Source organism: Mycteria americana, unplaced genomic scaffold (genome assembly GCF_035582795.1).
Source record: "Mycteria americana isolate JAX WOST 10 ecotype Jacksonville Zoo and Gardens unplaced genomic scaffold, USCA_MyAme_1.0 Scaffold_91, whole genome shotgun sequence".
Lineage (NCBI taxonomy): Eukaryota > Metazoa > Chordata > Aves > Ciconiiformes > Ciconiidae > Mycteria > Mycteria americana.
This window is the reverse complement of record NW_027445675.1, coordinates 165,250-188,453: the sequence shown is the minus strand read 5'-3', so window position 1 is coordinate 188,453 and position 23,204 is coordinate 165,250. Positions and strand designations below refer to the sequence as shown.

The following is a 23,204-nucleotide window of genomic DNA, read 5'->3' as shown; positions in this document are numbered from 1 at the left end:
CCCTCTCCCGGACCACCTCGCCCAGACTCCCTTGCCCGGGCCCCCCTCTCCCGGACCCCCTCGCCCGGGCCCCCCTCACCCGGACCCCCTCGCCCAGGCCCCCCTCGCCCAAGCCCCCCTCGCCCGGCCCCTCGCCCTCCGTCACGTCTATATTTAACCCTGGTCCGTGTTTAACACGTGCACCGAGCTGGGGCCGGGCCTCAGCCCATTGGCCGGGCGGGGCTGCCGTGGGGCCGAGGTGACCCCAGGGCGGTCAGTCGCCCTTCGCTGTCACCATGCTCGTGTGGGGGGCTGCCCCACGGCGGGCCCTGGCCTCCACCGCCGGGGCCCATGCCGGTGCTGCCGGAGGTCCGGGGGCGGGGGTCGTTTGGGGGGACGACAACACGTGTGGGGTGGTTTTGGGGTGTATCAGGATGGTTTTGGGGTGGCCTGGGGTCTGTGTCAGGTGTTTTGGGGTGGGTTTGGGTGGCATCAGGGTGTATCGGGTGGTTTGGGGGTGTTTGGGGTGGTATGGGGGCTGTATCAGGTGTTTTGGGGTGGTTTGGGGTGGTTTGGGGTTTATTGTGTGGGTTTGGGGTGTTTTGGGTAGTACTGGGGCTGTATGTGGTGGCATTGTGTGATTTTGGGGTGCATGTGGTTTTGGGGTGTTTCAGGTGGTATTGGGGCTGCATGTGGCGGGTTTGGGGTGGTTTGGGGTGGCATTGTGTGGTTTTGGGGTGGTTTGGGTGGTATTGGGGCTGCATGGGGTGTTTTGGGGTGTCTCTGGTAGTTTTGGGGGCCTTGGGGGGTGTATTGGGTGATATTGGGGTGTATTGGGTGGTTTGGGGGTGTTTTGGGTGGTATTGGGGCTGTATCAGGTGTTTTGGGGTGGTTTTGGGTGATATCAGGGTGCATTGTGTGGTTTTGGGGTGGTTTGGGTAGTATTGGGGCTGCATGGGGTGTTTTGGGGTGTCTCTGGTAGTTTTGGGGGCATTGGGGGATGTATTGGGTGATATTGGGGTGTATTGGGTGGTTTTGTGGTGTTTTGCATGGTATTTGGGTGCTATCAGGTGTTTTGGGGTGGTTTGGGGGGGTATAGGGGTGTATGTGGGTGGTTTGGGGTGGTATTGGGGTGCATTGTGTGGTTCTGGGGTGTTTTGGGTGGTATTGGGGCTGCATGGGGTGTTTTGGGGTGTCTCTGGTGGTTTTGGGGGCCTTGGGGGATGTATTGGGTGATATTGGGTGTTTTGGGGGTGACGTTCAGGTGTTTTGGGGATGTGTTAGGGTGAAACTGGGCAGTATTGGGTGTTTTGGGGCTGTTTTGGGGTGTATCGGGTGTTTTGGGGTGCTGCAGGATGTCTCCAGTGGATTTGAGGTGTTTTGGGGCAGTATCAGGTGGATTTGGGGTGTTTTGGGGTGTTTCGGGGTGCTACAGGATGTCTCTGGTGGTTGCGGGGTGTTTTGGGGTGTAGAGAGTGTATTTGGGGTGGTTTGGGGGCCCACGGGGTGTTTTGGGGGGAAGGGGGGATGGCGCATTGTTTTTTGGGGGCATTTTGGGGCATTATCGGGCAACGCGGACCCAGGGGTGCCCGGGGGGTCTTTTGGGGTGCACCAGGTGGCACTGGGGGGTGTAGTGGGACCTTTGGGGGGGGAGGGGAGCGGGTTTGGGGGTGCCCTGGCCCCACGGCGCCTGTGGGGCAGGTCGGACGTGGCGGGCGCTGTCGTTCCTGGTGGCGCTGCCGGCGGTGGGGGTCTGCATGCTCAACGCCTGGCTGGAGCAGCGCCGGCACGGCCGCCGGCCCCCCAAGTTTGTGCCGTACCACCACCTCCGCATCCGCACCAAGGTATGGGGGCACGGCCTGATGCCGGGGTAGATGGGCCCTATGGGGTGGGGAAGGTCTGATGCCACGGTAGATGGGCCCTATGGGGCGGATAACACCAGGGTGAATGGGCCCCTATGGGGTGGGGAAGGTCTGATGCCAGGGTGGATGGGCCCTGTGGGGCGGATATGGGGTGGGGAAGGCCTGACACCAGGGTGGATGGGCCCCTATGGGGTGGGGAAGGCCTCACACCAGGGTGGATGGGCCCTGTGGGGCGGATATGGGGTGGGGAAGGCCTGACACCAGGGTGGATGGGCCCCTATGGGGTGGGGAAGGCCTCACACCAGGGTGGATGGGCCCAGGGGCTGACGCCGCTGACCCCGTCTCCCTCTCCCTCCCCACAGCCGTTCCCGTGGGGTGACGGAAACCACACGCTCTTCCACAATCCCCGCACCAACCCCCTGCCCACGGGCTACGAGAAATAGGGCCCCCCCCGGCCCCCCACAGCAATAAACGCCCTGAACCTGCCCCGTCCGCCTCCTCCAGCCCTGCCCCACGGCGGACCCAGGGGTCCGGGCCCCACGGCAGACACCGAGACAGGGGGGCTTCGGCCATTTAATGAGGGGGGGGCCCAGAGTGAACCCGGGCGTCCGGACGCCCCCTTGTGCCCCCTCCCTCCCCCGCGGGACCCCGGCGTCCGGGGGCCGCCTCAGCCCTGGGGGTCGCCCAGGGGGGCCGTGGGGCTCCCGTCGCCCTCCATCAGCTCCTTGTAGCGGCGCTTGAAGAAGCCCACCTGGGGGGGGGAGGGGAGGGGAAGGGGAGGGGATGAGCCCGGGGTGGGGGAGGGGAGCAGGCCCCGCCCCACCGCTGCGGGCGGGGCTCTCCCGGGCCCCGCCCCTCACCTTGTAGAGCACCAGAGCCAGCAGGGCCAGCAGCACGAGCCCCCCCACGGTGCCCCCCAGGATGAGGGGCAGCGGGTTGGGGGTCTCCAGGCGCTCCACCTCCGTCTGCACCTGCGGGGGGGGGCTGGCCGGGGGACCCAGGCGTCCGGCCCCCACCCCACTGCCCCCCACGGACCCAGGGGTCCAGGACCCCCACCCCACCCCAAAGTGCCCCATGGACCCAGGGGTCCAGGACCCCACCCCACTGCCCCCCACGGACCCAGGTGTCTGGGACCCCCACCCCACCCCACTGCCCCCCACGGATCCAGGCATCTGGGACCCCCACACCCCCCACCCCCACAGACCCAGGGTCCAGGACCCCCACAGACCCCAATGTCCCCCACGGAATGAGGGGTCCAGGGCCCCACCCCACCACCCCCACAGAGCCAGGGTCCAGGACCCCCACCCCATCTCAATGTCCCCCACGGACCCCGGCATCCGGGACCCCCACCCCACCACCCCCACAGACCCAGGGGGCCAGGACCCCAGCCCACCACCCCACATACCCAGGGGGCCAGGACCCCACCCCACCAACCCCACGGACCCAGGGGTCCAGGACCCCCCACCACCACCCCCACACAGCCAGGGGGCCAGGACCCCCCACCACCACCCCCACAGACCCAGGGTCCAGGACCCCCAACCGACTCCAATGTCCCCCCACGAACCGAGGGGTCCAGGACCCCACCCCACCACCCCCACGGACCCAGGGGTCCAGGACCCCACCCCACCACCCCCACGAACCGAGGGGTCCAGGACCCCACCCCGCCACCCCCACGGACCCAGGGGTCCAGGACCCCACCCCACCACCCCCACGAACCGAGGGGTCCAGGACCCCACCCCACCAACCCCACGGACCCGGGGGTCCAGGACCCCCCACCACCACCCCCACAGACCCAGGGTCCAGGACCCCCAACCGACCCCAATGTCCCCCCACGAACCGAGGGGTCCAGGACCCCACCCCACCACCCCCACGGACCCAGGGGTCCAGGACCCCACCCCACCAACCCCACGGACCCAGGGGTCCAGGACCCCCCACCACCACCCCCACAGACCCAGGGTCCAGGACCCCCAACCGACCCCAATGTCCCCCCACGAACCGAGGGGTCCAGGACCCCACCCCGCCACCCCCACGGACCCAGGGGTCCAGGACCCCACCCCACCAACCCCACAGACCCAGGGGTCCAGGACCCCACCCCACCAACCCCACTGACCCAGGGGTCCAGGACCCCACCCCACCAACCCCACGGACCCAGGGGTCCAGGACCCCCCACCACCACCCCCACAGACCCAGGGTCCAGGACCCCCAACCGACCCCAATGTCCCCCCACGAACCGAGGGGTCCAGGACCCCACCCCACCACCCCCACGGACCCAGGGGTCCAGGACCCCCCACCACCACCCCCACACAGCCAGGGGGCCAGGACCCCCCACCACCACCCCCACAGACCCAGGGTCCAGGACCCCCAACCGACTCCAATGTCCCCCCACGAACCGAGGGGTCCAGGACCCCACCCCGCCACCCCCACGGACCCAGGGGTCCAGGACCCCCACCCCCCCCCACCCCCCCCGGCCCCCGGGGTCCGGGCGCACCTGGAGCTGGGCCCCCCCCCCCGTGTTCCAGTAGCGCCCCACATCGTAGACGACCCGGGCCGAGCTCTGCACCACCACCTTGGGCTGCTGGCTCTGGGGCGGGGGGACACGCGGGGCAGCCGTGGGGCAGCCGCGGGGCAGCCGCGGGGCACGGGGCACGGCCGTCAGCCCCGCAGCCCGGCTGCCCCCCGCTGCCCCCCGGCTGCCCCCTTACCGTTGCCACCCAGCCCAGGGCCAGGCTCCCCCCGAGGCTGAAGCCCAGGGCCCGGGGCGGCTCCAGCTCCCGGACGCGGCACTGCAGCTCCCGGCAGGCGGCCCCGGGGCAGCCCTGGGGGAGAGGTTTTGGGGTGTTCCGGGCGGTGCGGGGGCTGCGCGGGTGCCGGGGGGTGGCTCTGGGGCGCAGCCCGGGGCAGCCCTGCCCCGCGGCCCCGGGGCCGGCACTCACCAGCAGAGCGTGGTCGCGCAGCCGCCGGCCGGCGTCGGGGTCCTCCGGGCGCTCGGCCACCGCCCGGCACTGCGCCAGCTCCTGCTGGGGGGTCAGGTGTGGGGACCCCAGCTCCGGGGCCCCCCTTGCTGGGCTGCCCCCGCTCCGGGGCCGCCCCCGTGCTGGGGGGGGGGGCTGACGGGGGCCGCTACCTGGTCGGGGGTCACCTCCACCTTCTCCCACAGCGGGGTCCCCCCCAGGGCCGTGGGGACCAGGAAGGTGACGTTGACGGGGAGGCCCCGCTGGCCCAAGATCTTCACCTGCCGCGGGGAGGGGGCCGGTGGGGACGGCGGGGACGGGAGGGCCCCAGGCGTCCGGGACCCCCCTCCTCCCCGCCCCCCTCACCTCGTAGCGGTGGGCGACGGGGGCGCTGGCGGGGGCCCCTGCGCGGGTCGAGACGTTGACGTACTTGGTGGAGTCCGGGGCGCTGGTGGGGACGAGAGGGGACGCGGTGGGGGCGCGCGGAGGGGCACGCTGGGGAGAGGGACGGGGGCTGGCGGCACCCCGGGGCCCGGGCGGGGGGCGGCCCCGGGAGGTGGCATCCCCTACCTGGTGAGGACGAGGAAGACGCCGTACTTCACCGGGATCTCGGCGCGCTGCTCCCGGCCGCCCGACATCCCGTTGTCGCTGCGGCGGGGGGCGTCACTCGGTCGCCTCAGCCCGCCGCTGCCCCCGCGCCCCCCGCCCCCCCCGCCCCCGGCCCTCACCTGCTGGCGTTGGCCACCACCTCCAACGCGCCCCCCAGCTCCGCGCCGTTCGGTACGTCCAGGGTGACGGTGAACACCACCTGCGGGACGGGACGCCCGGGTGCCACCCCCCAGCCCGGCTCTCGGCGACGTCCCCCAGCGCCCGAGCGGGCTGGGGGGACGCGGGGACGCCGGGGACCCCCCTACCTCGGTGCCGGGGCGGAAGATGGGGTGGTTGACGAGGCAGAGGGTCCTGCGCCGCGGCCCCGCTGCCGGCTCCGAGTTGCAGCGCAGGGACGGGGACCTCCTGGAGGACTGGGAACGCCCGGGGGTGTCAGGGGAGGGGACCGGGGAGGGCAAGGCAACGTGGGGGGTCAGGGGACGTCTGGAGGAGGGCCGGGGGCCACGTGAGCTTCTGGAGGGTCTTGAGGACATCTGGGAGGGTTTAGGAGGCCACGTAGACTTCTGGAGGGCTTGGGGGACATCTGGAAGGGCTTTGGGCGGGCAGAGGGATATCTGGGAGGCCTTGAGGACATCTGGAGGGGCTTTGATGGGCTACATGGGCTGCGAGGGGGTCTAGAGGACATCTGGGGGGGTTCAGGAGGCCACACGGACTTCTGGGGAATCTTGAGGACATGTGGAGGGGAGCTGGGCATCCACACAAACTTGTAGACGGTCTTGAGGGCATCCGGAAGGGCTTTAGGAGGCCAAATGAACTTCTGGAGGGTCTTGGGGACTTCTGGGGGGTCTTCTGGGCTCTGAAGGAATTTGGGGGGATCGGCGAGGGTGGGGGTACCTGGAGCACCACGGCCTTGCGGTAGGAGAGGGCCTCGGCGTGATGCAGCTGGACGGTGGCCCCGTACGAGTCCTCCCCGCGGTTGCGGAGGGTGACGGTGATGTCCACCACGTCGGTCACCCCCACCACGACGGTTTCCAGCCTGACGGGGGACAGGGCGGGTGGGGGCAGGTGGGGGCGGACCCTGGCACCCGCGGGTGTCCCCCGACATGGGAACGGGGGTACCTACCCCGAGAAGTTGAAGGAGACCTGGAGGTCGTCGACGCAGATGTTGTCGGCGCCGCAGTTCTTCTCGAAGGGCAGCTGAAGAGACGCTTCGTCCGTCCGTCCCCTGGCCGGCTGGCTGGCTGTCCGCCCTTCCTCTCCTTTGTCCCCCCACCCCTCAGCCAGCCATCTGTCCGTCTGCCCACCCACCCTGGCTCTCCTTGGTCCTTCCAACCCTCCCCACGCACAGATGTCCTTCCACGTCTCCGTCCTTCCGTCCGTCCTTGTGTCGTTCCTTCCTCCCACCCCTCTACCCACCCGTCCCTCCATCCTTCTGTCCTTCCTCCCTTCTGTCCATGCGTCTGTCCCTCCTGCCTTCCGCCCATCTTGCCTTGGTTCCTCCCATCCTCCCTGCCGTCCATCCATCCCACCTGCCTTCTGTCCCTGGATCCATCTGTCCTTCCTTCCTCTTCTCCTTCCCTCCATCCCACCTCTCCTTCCACCCCTCCATCCCTCTCTCCTCCCTCCCATCCATCCAACCATCCTTCTGTCCGTCCCTCCCTCCGTCCATCCCACCTCTCCTTCCATCCCTCCGTCCCTCTCTCCTCCCTCCCATCCATCCATCCATCCATCCAACCATCCTTCTGTCCGTCCCTCCCTCCGTCCATCCCACCTCTCCTTCCATCCCTCCATCCCTTTCTGCTCCCTCCCCTCCATCCAACCATCCTTCTGTCCGTCCCTCCCTCCCATCCATCCAACCATCCTTCTGTCCGTCCCTCCCTCTGTCCATCCCACCTCTCCTTCCATCCCTCCATCCCTCTCTGCTCCCTCCCATCCATCCAACCATCCTTCTGTCTGTCCCTCCCTCCGTCCATCCCACCTCTCCTTCCATCCCTCCAACCCTCCACACCCCCAACCCTACACCCCCCCCGCTACCCCTCAATGCCGCCGCCGTGGGGTGCCCCCCAGCCCCTACCATGCCCACGGCCACCATCTCCGAGTCCTCGCTCAAGGCTGGCCGCAGGCCCCCGGCCACCACGATGGGGTCCCCCGCGGCATCGTAGGTGAGGCGCAGCACCAGGGGGGCCAGCGTGTCCCGTGGGCACCCCTGCCAGCACGGAGAGACGGCCGCGTCCCCCAGGCTGGTGCCGTGGGGGGCTGGCGGACCCCCGGACCGCCCCGCCGGGGCCTTTCCCGACACCCACCGTGAAGGCGATGGCGAAGGTCTCGCACCTCTGCCCCACGCCCAGCTGGAGGGTCCCGTTGCGGACGGCGGCGCTGCCGGCAAAGACAGCCCGCACCATTGCCCGGCCGGGGTCCAGGGCCGCCTGGTAGCGGAGGGTGGTGGAAAGTTGTCCGCCTGCACGGAAAGGGAGGGCAAGGTGGGCGGCCGGGGTCTCGGGCAGCCCCCCGGACGAGGGGAAGGGGGAGATGGGGAGCCAGGCGGATTTTGGAGGGTCTGGAGGCCAGCAGGAGGTGGCTTAGGAGGCCACGCGGACTCGCGGGGGATTCGCGGGACATCTGGAGGGGGACTGGGGGTCTCGAGCACGTCTGGAGGGGCTCTGGGAGGGCAGACGGAGATCTGCGGGGCTGGCAGACATCCGGAGGGGCTCTGGGAGGCCGACAGGCTTCCGGCGGGTCTTGAGGACATCTGGAGGGGATTTAGGAGGCCACGGGGATGTCTGGGGGTCTTGGGGGATCCCTGGAGGGGCTTTGGGAGGACAGATGGACTTCTGGGGGCCTTGAGAACACGGGGAGGGGGCTTGGGGGGTCCATGTACACTTCTGGGGGGTCTCGGGGACACCTGCGGATGCTTTGGGGGTCCAGACGGACATCTGGGAGGCCTCACCGAAGTTATCGGGGGTTTTCTTGGTGCTGAGGAAGCAGATCTTGGCCTTGGCCACTTCCCCCTTGAGCGCTTCCTCCTCCTGACAGTCAAAGGCGGCCGCAGGGATCTCCCGGGGCTGGAAAGCCACCGTCACGCGGACCTTCAGCAGCGGCTGGGACCTGGTGGGGACGACCGGAAGGGGACTGGTGGCGGCCGCCGCGTCCTCCAGGCCGAGGAAGGTCCCAGGTGGGTCCCCCGGCCGCACCTGAGCAGCAGGACCTGTCCCTGGGCGCCCACGGCCACGTCCGGCAGCCTGTCCCCCGTCAGGTCCTGGCCACCGCTGATGGCCTGGCCAAAATAGCGTGGCCCGCTGGAGAACCGGGCACCCGAGATGCGCTGGGGGAGACAGAGGCACCCGAGCCGGTGAGACGTCTCGGGCACCCGAGATGTGTCCCAGCACCTGGGACACCTTCAGCAATTGGAGGGTCTCCAGCTTCCAGGACAGTGGGGCATCTGGAGCACCGCCAGCACGCAAGACGCCTTCATCACCCAAGACGCCTCCAGCACCCAGATGCCTCCAGCACCCAGGACCTCTCCACCACCCAAGACATCTCCAGCACCCAAGATGCCTCCAGCACCCAGGACCTCTCCAGCACCCAAGATGCCTCCACCACCCAAGATGCCTCCACCACCCAAGACGCCTCCAGCACCCAGAACATCTCCAGCACGCAGGACGTCTCCATCATCCAGGACATCTCCATTGCCCAGGACGCGTCCGGCATCCAAGGTTTCTCCAGCACCGAGGAGGTCCCCGCCGCCCGAGACCTCTCCGTCACCCAGCCCGCACCCATGACCTGGGACATCCCCACCCCCGGGACCAGGGGTGGGGGTCTCACCTGGCTGTACTGGGAGGCAACGCCGCCCCGCTTTCCGCGGAAGATGTAGACGGCCCCCCGCTCCTCGTCCTCCAGCGGGGCCCCCACGGCCACGTCGGGCCACCGGTCCCCATCCACGTCGCCCAGGCGAGCCAGGCTGGCCCCAAAGCGGCCCAAGGGGTGGCCGGGCTGTCCCTGCAGCGCCTGCTGGCACGGCAGCCGGCCGCCCTGGGGGGAACGAGGTGCTGGGTGCCCCCTCTGCCCGCCCTGGGCCGAGCGGGGTGGGGTGGGGTGGGGTGGGGTGGGGTGGGGGCCCCTACCTTCGGCCTCAGGGTGCAGACGGCCACGCGGCCCCCGCTGCCAGCCCCGTAGAACATGGGGGCCCCCACCAGCACCACCTCGGCCGAGCCGTCCCCGTCGGCGTCCAGGGCGCACAGGGACGCCCCGAAGTAGGAGCCCACCTGCGGGGAGAAGCGGCCGTGGGGCTGGCCGGGGGCTCCCCCTCCCCCGGCACCCCCCCGTCCCCTCCCCGCGTCCCCGCCGTCACCTGCGTCCCCGTGGCATCGGCCAGGAGCTCCCAGGCAGCCCGGGGGCCGCGGAGGCGGAAGAGGAGGAGGCGGCCGACGTGGCGGTAGCGGGGGGCCCCCAGCGCCAGTGCCCGGCTGCCCTCCAGGGACAGGGACTCGGCCGCGTAGCCTGGTCACAGCGGGGGTCAGCGGGGGACCCTGCCGGGGGTGCCGGCGGCCCCAGGAGCCGCGTGGGGACGCCGACGGCCCCGGGACCTCCTGGGGGCGCCGACGGCCCCAGGTCCTCATGGGGACACCGGTGTCCCCAGGAGCACTGGGAGGACGCTGACGTCCCCAGGGCTCTCGCGGGGACACGCGCGAGGACCCGGCGTCCCCGCGACACCTGTGAGGACGCCGATGTCCCCGGCCCGCTCGTGGGGACCCTCGCCGGGGCCTGATGTCCCCAAGGACCTCACGGGAACGCACCGTCCCCAGCCCCACGCGGGGAACCTCACGAGGACGCCGACATCCCCAAGACCCTTGCGGAAGCCGACGTCCCCGCGACCCCGACGGGGACGCGGGCTTCTCCCCGCAGCCCCCGTGAGGCTGCCGACGCGTCCCTGGCACCCTCCCGAGGACGCGGACGCCCCCAGGACCCTCACAGGGGACACCACCACCTGTGGCACCCCGGTGGGGGCCCGTGCGTCCCCGTCCCAGGCAGCCCTTACCCAAGTAGGCGTCGTTCATGTCCCTGGCAGCCCGGGACACGTTGACGAAGGTGGTCTCCCCGCTCCTGCCGTAGACAAAGACCCCTCCAGACCAGTCGTAGGCGCCCACCGCTCCCAGCACGGGCCCCTCCTGCAACGGCAAAGACGGGGAGAGGGACGGTGGCGGGGGAGAGGAGCCAGTCCTGCCCCGGGGACGCCCCACGGGGGTGGGGATGGCGGCGGGTGGCCGGGGGACACTTACGGGGGTGAGCAGGGCGCTGAAGCCCTCCTGGGCCATCTCCAGCTGGAAGGAGCTGCTGTCTGCAGACTGGGTGCCTGGGGGGAGGCAGGGGTGAGCGCGGGGCACCGGCTGCCCCCCTCGGCCACCCCAAAGCCGCCCCCGGCCCCCCGGTACCCTCGATGGCGAAGATCTTCTCCTGCAGCTGGTTCTGGATGCCCTGCAGGGCGTCAAAGTTGTCCACCCGGAAGACGTGGTCCTTGCTGGGTTTGGAGGCGATGGTGTGGAGCTCTTCGACGGCTTTTGGCTCCGTGAAGGCACTGCCCACCTGTGGTCAGAGAAGGATGGCCGGATGGAGGGACGGAGAGGTCTGGGGAGGGGAGGAGGGCTGGATGGACGGGAGTTTGGAGAGGGAGGGATGGACGGACACGAAGAGAATGGACGGGGATGGCGGGAGATGGATGGGTGGGTGGATGGATGGAGATGTTTGGGCACGGGTGGACGGATGGCCAGGTTCGGAGATGAACAGAGGTGCTTGTGGACGGACGGATGGCTGGACATGTTTGGAGATGGATGGATGGATGGAGATGCTTGAGAGATGGATGGGTGGATGGATGAAGGGAAGTTTGGAGATGAACGGAGGTGCTTGTAGATGGACGGATGGCCAGAGGTGTTTGAAGATGGACGGATGGATGGAGATGTTGGGGATGGATGGATGGATGGATGGATGGAGATGTTTAGAGATGGATGGGATGGGTGGATGGATGGCCGTGTTTAAAAAGGGTTGGGTGTTTGAACGGGTGGAGACGTTTGGAGATGGATGGACAAATGGATGGCTGGATGGACAGATGTGTTTGGGATGGCTAGTTGCTTGTGGGGGGATGGCTTTGGGCATGCAGGTCCCTCACCCCGATGGCGTAGCGGGTGACCCCCATGCTGTCGGCCAACGGGATGACACTTGGGTAGTCCATCTTGTCGTCAAACTTCTGCCCGTCTGTGATCACAATGAGGATCTTGTTGGCATCTTCTCGGGCCCCTCTGCCAGGGACGAACATCTGCGTCCTGCCCCAGGGAAGGGGGATGCAAATGATGAGGGTCGCCCCTTCACCCCAAGGTGGGGGGGGGGGGGTCACAGGTGCTAGAGGCGGGGGTGGACGGGACTCACAGGACTGTCCAGATGGCAGTGGCAGTGCGGGTGACGCTCCGGAGCTGCTGCACCTGATTCAGTAGCTTGGTGGGGTCATCGGACCTCCGGAAGGTGTTGAAGTCAAAGTGGGCCAAGACGATATCGGAGAACTGGGTGAGAGCAAACTGGGGGGGGACGGGGGAGGGACAATGTGGGGAGACGCTGGTGGGGACACAACTGCCACGGTAGCAGCCACCCAAAATGCCACCCCATTGCCAGGAGGGCAGAGCAGCCCAAAACATCACTCGTTGCAAGGAGCCCCGTGCAACGTCAACGGAGACAACCCCCTGAGATGACGCCCCCTTGCGAACAGCCATTTGGGGGGTCACCGCCGGCGCCTGGGCACGTGGTACCTGCGTGTCGGTGCCCTTGAAGCGCCTCATCACCTCCTCGATGAAGATCTTCATCGTCAAGAACTCTCTGGGGTTGATGCTGCCCGAGCCGTCGATGAGGAGCACCACATCTGAGGAGCGCTTGGGACACTCTGGGAGGGGAGGGGAGCACGGAGACGTCCCCATGGTCACCTGGGCCAGGATGTCCCCAACACATCCCTCCCCCAGTGACCCCCATACCTGGTTGAGCATCTGGGATGCGCTGGAGCTGCTGGAGGTTGGTGTCAAGGAGGACGCAGAAGCCGTTGAGGTGGATGTTCTCCCCGCAGGCTTGGGGCACCGTGGGGCCGCACGCCTGGGTTGGGGGGGGTGACCCCGAAATCAGCAGAGCCCAGGATGGGGGGATAGTGGGGAGCAATGCCCGGGGCACCACCAGGGGTGGCCACATTTTGGGGACAGTCCCCTTGATGTCATCCCAGAAAGACCAGTTTTGGGTGCAATCTCCTTGATACCACCCAGATGAGCCAATTTTGGGGCGCAGCCTCCTTGATACCACCCCAGAAAGACCAATTTTGGGGTGCAGCTTCCTTGATGTCAGCCCAGGAAGACCAATTTTGGGGTGCAACCTCCTTGATGTCAGCCCCAAAGGGCCAAATTTGGGTGCAATCTCCATGACTTCACCCTGGACTGGCCGATTTCAGGGTGCAATCCCCCCCCCCCCCCCATTGCCCCGGTCAGCCTAATTTTGGGGCGAACCCCATCACCCCCCAACCCTCACCCAAGCCCCCACCATACTCACCAGGGCCCCGGTGCCTCCAGCGGCCAGCGCTAGCCCCAGGGACGTGTTGATGGCCTCCGGGGGTCCTAGGGAGAGACGGGGTGAGGCCATCCTCCTCGGGGACCCAGGTGCCCGGTTTTGGGGGGGGGTTCGGGGGGGGGGGGGTGGCTCACCGGTGACGGGGACCTCCTGGCACTTCCCCGAGCGGTGCCGGCATTGGTAAATCATCCCCGTCTGGTTGACAGCGCCGCGTTGCAACGGGGCACCCACGAGGACCCTGTCGGGGTGGGGGAAAGGGGGTGGGAGGAGGTTTTGGGGGCACCCTCCCCAACCCTGGGGTGTGCCCCTCCCCACCTTACCCGCCGTCGTCGGTGGTGCCAAACTGGGCCACGGTCTGCCCGAAAGCCCCGCCGGCGTCCCCATGAAAGACCGTCACCGTCTCCATGTCCAGCCCGGCGCCGCGGCAGGAGGTCAGCGCTGCAGGGCGGGGGGGCACAGGGGACCCCGCTGTCCGGGTGCCGCCCTGCACCCCCCGGGGGGACCCAGATGTCCAGGTGCCCCCCCCCACACCCCACACCCCAGGGGACCCCGGTGTCCGGGTGCCGCCCTGCACCCCCCGGGGGGACCCAGATGTCCAGGTGCCCCCCCACACACCCCACACCCCAGGGGACCCCGGTGTCCGGGTGCCACCCCGCACCCTCCTGAGGGACCCAGGCATCCGGGTGCCACCCCACACACCCCCTCCCAGGGGACCCAGGCGTCCCTGTGCCACCCCACACCCTCCTGAGGGACCCCCGTGTCCGGCTGCCACCCCACGCCCACCCAGGGGACCCCGGCGTCCGGACACCCACCTGCGCCCAGGCAGGCGAGCAGAACCCCGGGCTCCATGTCGCGTCCGGAGCCAGGGGCGGATGACGGGAGCGGGGGCCAAAGCAGAAGTTGGGGGTGCGGGGCGGGAGGGGAAGGAAGGGGTGTGGGGCGGGGACGGGGGAGAGGGCCGGGAATTTGGGAGGCAAAAGATAAAAATGGGGGGGGGGAAAGGGCGAGATGGTGAAAGGGGGGAGAAAAGGGCAAAGGAGGAGGAAGGATGGGAAGGGAAAGATGGACGGGGCACCGCCGGACGGGGCACCGCCGGACGGGGTACGGCCACACAGTGCGCACAGCCGGATGGGGATCAGCTTTGCGGTGCAGGGCTGGACGGGGTACGGCCCCACGGTGCACAGCTGGATGGGGTACAGCCCCATGGCACACAGCTGGATGGGGTACAGCCCCGCAGTGCACAGCTGGATGGGGTACAGCCCCACGGTGCACAGCTGGATGGGGTACAGCCCCATGGCACACAGCTGGATGGGGTACAGCCCCACGGCGCACAGCTGGATGGGGTACAGCCCCATGGCACACAGCTGGATGGGGTACAGCCCCGCAGTGCACAGCTGGATGGGGTACAGCCCCGCGGTGCACATCTGGATGGGGTACAGCCCCGCAGTGCACAGCTGGACGGGGTACAGCCCCGCGGTGCACATCTGGACGGGGTACAGCTGCAGGGTGGGGGTTACCCGGTGCTGGGGTGCAGCTGGCTGGGGGTCACCCCTATTTTGGGGTGTTGTCCCCACGCCCGCCCGCTTTCACAACCCGGCCAGCTGCCGCGGGTGCCTTACGCAGCGGCGGTGACCTCAGGGTGACATCAGCTTCCCATCCCCGAGAGGGACGCGAGTCCATCCCCCACCCCGGAAGGAGCTGAGCCCTCGCCACCTCCTTCCTGCGGTGACGGTGACGGTGACGGTGCTTCCCCCCACCGCAGGGCTGGGGTGGGGGCAGGGTGGGATGAGGCAGGCGGGGGTGTCCGTCCGTCCGTCCATCCAGCTCCAAACTGCTCTATCAGTCCCCAAACATCTCCATCCGTCCATCCGTCCACCTCTAAACATCTCCAAACATCTCCCTCCGTCCGTTCACCCCAAAATCTCCATCCACCCCCCAAAACACCTCCATCCGTCCATCCCTAAACATCTCCGTCCATCCACCCCCAACATCTCCACCCGTACATCCACCCACCCCCCCCAAAGCATCTCCACATCTCCCTTCGCCCATCCGTCCTTCCAACACCCACCCATCCCCTCCTCCATCTCCCCCCAGACCCCGGCCAGCAGCCCCCACCACGGCGCACCCCCAGGGACCTCCCCAGCCCCATGGTCCAGCCGAGGGTCACCGACGGGCGGGGACGAGGCACGGGGCAGGCCGTCACCAGACGCCGCTTTGGAGGAACCACCTCCCGGTGACTCAGGGCCACCAGCCAACGTCGCGCTCCGTCTTCCCACAGGCGTTGCTCAACCGTCCGCCTCGTCACCCCCGCGCCCCGCCGGTGACCCACAGCCTCCCACCCCACTCTTCCATCGGCCGCACCACGGCTGAACCACCGGGGGGAAAGGAGGCTTTCGGGGGCCTTCCTCTGTTGCCCCACGGCTGTTGGCCAACACCCCGTCCCACCCGCCGACCGGCGTCATCCGGGTCCCCGTGGCCCGTCGTGGCGGACCCACACGGAGGCTTCTTGAAGAAGGCACGGAGGGGACCGGGGCGAGATTAACCCCTGGGAGTGACACGGGGGACCACGGGGCGGCTTTGGGGACAGGACGTGGGGGACGGGGTGGTCCCCCTTGGGGGACAGGACCTGGTGGCCCCGGGGAGAGGCCAGGACACGGCCGCGTCTGCAAGGGCCTGGGGGTCTCAGCGGGATGGTGGCCACGGGCCGCTTGGCATCACAGGGACATGGCCACATCCAAAGCGACACCGGGACGGCGGCCACCAACCATGCAGCATCAGGGGGACGTCACCGTGCCCCAAGGTGACACCGTGACGATGGCTATAGAGTCTATAGGGCCGCCCTACAAGTGCTATGGGGTCCCTGCAGCCCCTCCCCACTCCTCGAGGGTCTATAGGGCAGCCCTACAAGTGCTATAGGGTTCGTGCAGCCCCTCCCCACTCCTCGAGGGTCTATAGGGCTGCCCCACAAGTGCTATAGGGTCCGTGCAGCCCCTCCCCACTCCTCGAGGGTCTATAGGGCCGCCCCACAAGTGCTATAGGGTCCCTGCAGCCCCTCCCCACTCCTCGAGGGTCTATAGGGCCGCCCTACAAGTGCTATAGGGTCCCTGCAGCCCCTCCCCACTCCTCGAGGGTCTATAGGGCCGCCCTACAAGTGCTATGGGGTCCCTGCAGCCCCTCCCCACTCCTCGAGGGTCTATAGGGCCGCCCTACAAGTGCTATAGGGTCCCTGCAGCCCCTCCCCACTCCTCGAGGGTCTATAGGGCCGCCCTACAAGTGCTATAGGGTTCGTGCAGCCCCTCCCCACTCCTCGAGGGTCTATAGGGCCGCCCTACAAGTGCTATAGGGTTCATGCAGCCCCTCCCCACTCCTCGAGGGTCTATAGGGCTGCCCCACAAGTGCTATAGGGTTCGTGCAGCCCCTCCCCACTCCTCGAGGGTCTATAGGGCCGCCCTACAAGTGCTATAGGGTTCATGCAGCCCCTCCCCACTCCTCGAGGGTCTATAGGGCCGCCCCACAAGTGCTATAGGGTTCGTGCAGCCCCTCCCCACTCCTCGAGGGTCTATAGGGCTGCCCCACAAGTGCTATGGGGTCCCTGCAGCCCCTCCCCACTCCTCGAGGGTCTATAGGGCCGCCCTACAAGTGCTATAGGGTCCCTGCAGCCCCTCCCCACTCCTCGAGGGTCTATAGGGCCGCCCCACAAGTGCTATGGGGTGCCCTGGCCGCTCCCAGTACCCCCCAGTGCCTCCCAGTTCGCTCCCATCGATCACGCCTCCCTCCCTCCCCCGCCCTGAGGGAAGGGGGTGGGGAATATGCAAATAGAGCCCTACGTCACCTCCCCCCGGCGGGGGGGTGGGGTGGATGCTACCCAGCAGCCCTTGCGGGGGAGGGGCGGGGCCGGGCTGCTCTAGGACGCGGTAACTGGGGGGGGAGGGGTGTCCCCGGGGCCACCGGTGGGGGAGGGGTGTCCCCGGGACCCCCTGGTGGGGGGTAGGGGTGTCCCCGGGGCCACCGGGGGGGGAGGGGTGTCCCGGGACCCCTGCGTCCACTGGTGGTGGGGGGAGGGGTGTCCCGGGACCCCCTGGTGGGGGGGAGGGGTGTCCCCGGACCCCTGGGTCCCACCTCACCCCCCACCACCACCCTCCCAGCCCCATGGCGGCGGTGGGGGCCCTGGCGCTGGCCCGGTGGCCCCGGCTGGTGGCCGCCAGCCGCCCCCTGCATGTTGGGCCACCGTCCTGGGCCGGCCACAACCGCTGGTCCAAGGTGAAGAACGTCAAGGGTCCGCGCGACACCGCCCGCAGCCGCCTCTTCCAGCGCCTCAGCCTGATGCTGCGCACCGCCGCCCGCGGTAGGGACCCGCCCGGTCCCATCTCCACCCAGATCCCGGCACGGCGGTCCCTAGGGTGGTGGGACCCCATCGGGTCTTCCGGGGCTGGTGGGACCCCATTGGCTCTTCCGGGGCTGGTGGGATCCTTGTGGGTCTTCTGGGGCTGGTGGGACCCCATCGGGTCTTCCGGGGCTGGTGGGACCCCATTGGCTCTTCTGGGGCTGGTGGGATCCTTGTGGGTCTTCTGGAGCTGGTGGGACCCCATCGGCTCTTCCGGGGCTGGTGGGATCCTTGTGGCTCTTCCGGGGCTGGTGGGATCCTTGTGGGTCTTCTGGGGCTGGTGGGACCCCATCGGCTCTTCCGGGGCTGGTGGGACCCCATTGGCTCTTCTGGGGCTGGTGGGATCCTTGTGGGTCTTCTGGGGCTGGTGGGACCCCATCGGGTCTTCCGGGGCTGGTGGGACCCCATTGGCTCTTCCGGGGCTGGTGGGACCCCATTGGCTCTTCTGGGGCTGGTGGGATCCTTGTGGGTCTTCTGGGGCTGGTGGGATCCTTGTGAGTCTTCTGGGGCTGGTGAGACCCCATCGGCTCTTCTAGGGCTGGTGGGATCCTTGTGGGTCTTCTGGGGCTGGTGGGACCCCATCGGCTCTTCCGGGGCTGGTGGGATCCTTGTGGGTCTTCTGGGGCTGGTGGGATCCTTGTGGGTCTTCTGGGGCTGGTGGGACCCTTGTGGGTCTTCTGGGGCTGGTGGGATCCTTGTGGGTCTTCTGGGGCTGGTGGGATCCTTGTGAGTCTTCTGGGGCTGGTGAGACCCCATCGGCTCTTCTAGGGCTGGTGGGATCCTTGTGGGTCTTCTGGGGCTGGTGGGACCCCATCGGCTCTTCCGGGGCTGGTGGGATCCTTGTGGGTCTTCTGGGGCTGGTGGGACCCCCTTGGCTCTTCTAGGGCTGGTGGGATCCCAGCGGGTCTTCTCAGATCTCCCCCACCCTGGATCCCGGGGGGGTCGGGGGGTGTCTCATCCCCGGTGCCCCCAGGATCCTGCAGCCCAGCTGATCCCCTCCGCCAGGACCCTGGAGGTCCCTCTGCCCCCACAGATCTTCCCCAGGATCTTTTCACCCCACAGATCCCCCCAGGTCCCCTGGGATCCCAGACATCTCTCAGCCCCACGTTCTCCGGGATCTCTTGGGGTTCTCAGGATCCTTCTGCCCCACAGACCCTCTCAGCTCCCCCGGGATCTCCCTGTCCCGCAGACACGCACCACCCCCCCAGATCCTCTGGGATTTGGGGAGGGTCTCCCCAGCCCCCCCCGATCCCACCCACACCCCTCTCCCCGCAGAGGGGGGCCCGGACCCGGCACTCAACGCCCAGTTGGCCAACGTAGTGGAGCAATGTCGGGCGAAGAACATGCCCAAGGCCTCCATCGAGGCGGCCATCCACGGCGCGGTAGGTCCTGGGGGATTTTGGGGCGGGGGGGACAGGGGGATCGAGCCCTCCAAGCCGGGGGGGGGGGATCCCTGAGCACCCCCTGCCCCAGGAGAGGTCGGCGGCGGCGGCGGCCCGGCTGCTCTACGAAGCCCGTGGCCCCGGTGGCTCGGCTCTTCTCCTGGAGGTCCTCACCGACAACCCCCGGCGGAGCCAGCAAGACGTCCGGCTGATCCTCACCCGCCACGGGTCAGTCCGAGGGGCACCCGGGCGTCGGGGGCCGAGAACCCGGGCGCCCGGGGCTGAGCCGGGTGCGGGTGCCCGCAGGGGGACGATGGCCGAGGGGGCGCGGCACGGCTTCGAGCAGAAGGGGGTGGTGCGCGTGGGGCCACGGGACCTTCAGGGCCATCCCGTCTCCCTGGAGGCGGCGCTGGAGGCGGCGCTGGAGGCCGGGGCCCAGGACGTCTGCCCGGACGAGGAGGAGGAGGAAGAAGAAGAGCCGGCGCTAAAGGTGGGCGAGGAGGGCGGTGGGCCGGCGGACGCCGGGTTTGCTGGCTTCGGAGTGGGTAGGGGGGTCCTCTTGGTGCCTCAACTGCTCTTGGCCGTTCCCCGCCCACTCTGGGCCTTTTCAGACCATCCGTGATCACCACTGGTTGTCCCCAGGGACTCTTGGCCATTCCCTGGCCACTGCTAGCCATTTCTGACCACCCATGACCACCGGTGGCTGTCCCCAGCTGCTCTCGGTTACTTCTTGACTGCTCTTGGCCATTCCCTCCCCAGCGAGGACCATCCCTGACCACCACTGGTTGTCCCCAGCACTCTTGACTGTCCCCGACCACTCTCGGCCCTCCCTTGGCCATCCTTGACCACCCTTGGCCAATCCTTGACCATCCCTGACCACCCTTGGCCATTCCTTGACGGTCCCCAACCACCCTTGGCCAATCCTTGACCATCCCCAACCACCCTTGGCCATTCCTTGACCATCCCCGACTGCCCTTGGCTGATCCTTGACCATCCCTGACTGCCCTTGGCCGATCCTTGACCATCCTGAACCACCCTTGGCCGTTCCTTGACCATCCCCAACTGCCCTTGGACGATCCTTGACCATCCCTGACCGCCCTTGGCCACTCCTTGACCATCCCCAACCACCCTTGGCCAATCCTTGACCATCCTGAACCACCCTTGGCCGTTCCTTGACCATCCCCAACCGCCCTTGGACGATCCTTGACCATCCCTGACCGCCCTTGGCCACTCCTTGACCATCCCCAACCGCCCTTGGCCATTCCTTGACCATCCCCGACCGCCCTTGGCCATTCCTTGACCATCCCCAACCGCCCTTGGCCACTCCTTGACCATCCCCAACCGCCCTTGGACGATCCTTGACCATCCCTGACCGCCCTTGGCCACTCCTTGACCATCCCCAACCGCCCTTGGCCATTCCTTGACCATCCCCGACCGCCCTTGGCCATTCCTTGACCATCCCCAACCGCCCTTGGCCACTCCTTGACCATCCCCAACCGCCCTTGGCCACTCCTTGACCATCCCCGACCACCCTTGGCCGTTCCTTGACCATCCCCGACCGCCCTTGGCCATTCCTTGACCATCCCCGACCGCCCTTGGCCATTCCTTGACCATCCCCGACCGCCCTTGGCCATTCCTTGACCATCCCCGACCACCCTTGGCCGTTCCTTGACCATCCCCGACCGCCCTTGGCCATTCCTTGACCATCCCCGACCGCCCTTGGCCATTCCTTGACCATCCCCGACCGCCCTTGGCCACTCCTTGACCATCCCCGACCACCCTTGGCCGATCCTTGACCATCCCCGACCGCCCTTGGCCGGTCCTTGACCATCCCCGACCGCCCTTGGCCGGTCCTTGACCATCCCCGACCGCCCTTGGCCACTCCTTGACCATCCCCAACCACCCTTGGCCACTCCTTGACCATCCCCGACCGCCCTTGGCCGGTCCTTGACCATCCCCAACCGCCCTTGGCCATTCCTTGACCATCCCCGACCACCCTTGGCCGTTCCTTGACCATCCCCAACCACCATTGGCCGTTCCCCACAGTTCATCTGCGAGACCTCAGCCCTGCGGACGGTGCGGGAGCGTCTGGAGGCCTCGGGGCTGCGCCCGCTCTCGGCCGCCATCGAGTACTTGCCCCGGGACCGGGTGCCGCTGCCGGAGGGGACGCGGGAGCAGGCGGAACGCCTCCTCCAGGCCCTCGGCGACTGCCCCGACGTCGTCCGCCTCTACCACAACATCCAATAGGAGATGGGGGGGGGGCGCGGCCCCACCAGTTGGCTGTCGCGTTCCCCCCCCATCTTGTCCCCATCCCCGAGGTGACAATAAACCCCTGCTTTGACGGTGGCTCCGCCTCCTCCGTGGTCCCAGCCCCCATCCAGGTGCCCCCCGCCCCCAACAAACATGGCGGCAGCGGCGGGCAGGGTTGTTTATTGGGGGGGGGGGGGGCGTCACTCGTCGGAGCCGGCAGGGCTGCCGAGGAAGACGTCGGCATAGGTGAAGGCCGGGGCGGCCCCTTCTTCGTCCTCCTCCTCTTCATCGTCCTCGTCCTCGTCGTCGTCGTCCTCCTCCTCCTCCTCCTCTTCCTCCTCCTCCTCGGGGTGGAGGAAGGCCCCAGCCTCACCCCGGAGCAGCCGGCGGACGGTGGGGTGGGTGAGGCCGAAGAAGTCGGCGCCGGCGCCGGGGGCCGGCGGCATCGCCCGGGGCCGCCCCCCGGCCTCCCCCAGGGCCTGGAGCAGGCGGCCATGGCAGACGTCGGGCGTGGGGCCCACCAGCGCCCGCCCGGGCTCGTCCTCGGCCACGATCTCGCAGCGGGGACCGGCCGCGATCCGGCAGGTGTACAGGCAGCGGCGGGCCGGCCGGCGGGTGCTGGCGAAGAGGCGGGTGCTGTGGAAGCCCAGGGGCAGGGCGGCCCCCGGCCCCGCGCCGCCGGCGCCCAGGCTGTGCACCGTCAGGGGCCCGAGCGCCAGGGGCAGGGCCGAGGCCCCGCCGCGCCGGCGCGGGGGCGGCCTCGGGACGGCCGCCGGCGGCCCGGCCGGGCCGGAGCCGCCCTCCGGCGCCCTCGGGACGGCCGCCGGCGGCGCGTCCAGCCTGGGGCCGCCTCTCGGCCCGCTCGGCCTCGGCTCGTCCCCCGGGCCGTCCCGCGGCCCCGCCGGCCTCGGCCCCTCGCCCGGCTCGTCCCTCGGGCCGTCCCTGGCCCCGCCGGCCCGGGGCCCGTCTCCCGCGCCGTCTCTCGCGCCGGCCGCCCGCCCGCCGTCTCTCGGCCCCGCCGGCCTCGGCCCGTCCCTGGGCCCCGCCGGCCTCGACTCGGCCCTCGGCCCGTCCCTGGGCCCCGCCGGCCGCGGGCCGTCCCTGGCTGCGGCCGACCGAGCCCCGTCTTTCCCCCCGTCTCTCGGGCCCTCGGCCCGGGAGCCGCCGCGGCGAGGCCGGCGGCCGGGGCCCTCGCCGGGGCCGTCCTCGGGGCCGGCCGCCGCCTGGAGCTGGAGGAGCCGGGTGAGGAGGAAGCGGCGCTCGTCCCGCGCCCGCAGGCACTTGGCCTCCAGCCGGGCCACCTCGTCGCAGAGGGCCCCGTTCTCGAACACCAGCGCGCGCGCCGCCCGCCGCAGCCGGCTGTACTTCAGGCGGTACCGCTCCGCCGGGCGCTGCCGCGGCCCCTTCGGCATCCCGCCCGCCCGATCGGCCCCGCCGGTGCGCTAACGCGCGGCCTCGCGGCGGGTCCGGCTGGCGAGGAATTAATTGCAGCCCTTCCCCGCCGCCACGTTGACTGCGACCAGCGCGACGGGTTTCGGACGTGCGACGGGCGCCATGAGTCGCAGTGGGTGCCACGGGCTGCGATTAATTAGAGCCACGGATCACGATTAACGCCACGGGCTGCACTTAATTCGATGGGCTGCAATTAGTAATTCGATGGGCTGCCGTTAATTCGATGGGTTGCAATTAAAGCCATGAATTGCAATTAATTCGATGGGTTGCAGTTGATGCCACGGGCTGCAATTAATAATTCGATGGGTTGCAATTAATGCCACGGGTTGCAATTAATGCCAGGGGTTGCAATTAATAATTCGATGGGTTGCAATTAATGCCATGAATTGCAATTAATGCCATGGGTTGCAATTAAAGCCATGGATCACAATTAACGCCACAGGTTGCGATTAATTCGATGGTCTGCAATTAATAATTCAATGGGTTGCAATTAATGTCATGAATTGCAATTAATGCCATGGGTTGCAATTAATGCCACGGGTTGCAATTAATAATTCGATGGGTTGCAATTAATGCCACGGGTTGCAATTAATAATTCGACGGGTTGCAATTAATGCCAGGGGTTGCAATTAATGCCAGGGGTTGCAATTAATTCGATGAGTTGCAATTAAAGCCATGAATTGCAATTAATGCCATGGGTTGCAATTAAAGCCATGGATCACAATTAACGCCACAGGTTGCAATTAAT

At 68.3% G+C, this 23,204-nt stretch overlaps 4 protein-coding genes across 7 annotated transcripts; 2 read left to right on the top strand and 2 right to left on the bottom strand.

Moving 5' to 3' along the window:
• Nucleotides 1-229: 229 nt before the first annotated feature.
• Nucleotides 230-2,382, top strand: COX6A2 (cytochrome c oxidase subunit 6A2). The gene is made up of 3 exons (XM_075490704.1): nt 230-348; nt 1,681-1,823; nt 2,204-2,382. Exons 1-3 carry the CDS (start codon nt 276-278, stop codon nt 2,282-2,284), a joined length of 297 nt encoding a protein of 98 aa, XP_075346819.1. The 5' UTR covers nt 230-275; the 3' UTR covers nt 2,285-2,382.
• Nucleotides 2,383-2,406: 24 nt separating this feature from the next.
• Nucleotides 2,407-13,993, bottom strand: LOC142404193 (integrin alpha-M-like). Its single transcript, XM_075490672.1, has 30 exons — nt 13,801-13,993; nt 13,309-13,426; nt 13,123-13,226; nt 12,971-13,035; nt 12,412-12,526; nt 12,193-12,323; nt 11,819-11,964; nt 11,562-11,715; nt 10,831-10,981; nt 10,678-10,751; nt 10,437-10,566; nt 9,750-9,898; nt 9,523-9,663; nt 9,224-9,430; nt 8,593-8,723; nt 8,349-8,506; nt 7,705-7,859; nt 7,436-7,607; nt 6,525-6,660; nt 6,296-6,437; nt 5,707-5,814; nt 5,521-5,600; nt 5,363-5,440; nt 5,159-5,240; nt 4,966-5,073; nt 4,775-4,858; nt 4,544-4,657; nt 4,330-4,422; nt 2,702-2,812; nt 2,407-2,592 (listed from the first exon to the last, which is right to left on the bottom strand). The coding sequence occupies exons 1-30, from the start codon at nt 13,835-13,837 to the stop codon at nt 2,509-2,511; spliced, it is 3,558 nt and encodes a 1,185-aa protein (XP_075346787.1). The 5' UTR covers nt 13,838-13,993; the 3' UTR covers nt 2,407-2,508.
• Nucleotides 13,994-16,837: 2,844 nt separating this feature from the next.
• Nucleotides 16,838-21,100, top strand: TACO1 (translational activator of cytochrome c oxidase I). Of its 4 annotated transcripts, none has more exons than XM_075490679.1 (6): nt 16,838-16,902; nt 17,134-17,333; nt 18,648-18,754; nt 18,921-18,982; nt 19,061-19,244; nt 20,801-21,100. In XM_075490679.1, exons 1-6 carry the CDS (start codon nt 16,847-16,849, stop codon nt 20,999-21,001), a joined length of 810 nt encoding a protein of 269 aa, XP_075346794.1. In that variant the 5' UTR covers nt 16,838-16,846; the 3' UTR covers nt 21,002-21,100. The 4 variants fall into 4 exon arrangements, with proteins under 4 accessions (XP_075346794.1, XP_075346793.1, XP_075346792.1 ...); XM_075490678.1 differs by having other exon boundaries at nt 18,846-18,982; XM_075490677.1 differs by having other exon boundaries at nt 18,921-19,244.
• A 51-nt stretch (nt 21,101-21,151) lies between these two features.
• LOC142404195 (transforming growth factor beta regulator 1-like) lies at nt 21,152-22,538 on the bottom strand. Its single transcript, XM_075490674.1, has 2 exons — nt 22,094-22,538; nt 21,152-22,054 (listed from the first exon to the last, which is right to left on the bottom strand). The coding sequence occupies exons 1-2, from the start codon at nt 22,414-22,416 to the stop codon at nt 21,205-21,207; spliced, it is 1,173 nt and encodes a 390-aa protein (XP_075346789.1). The 5' UTR covers nt 22,417-22,538; the 3' UTR covers nt 21,152-21,204.
• Nucleotides 22,539-23,204: the final 666 nt, after the last annotated feature.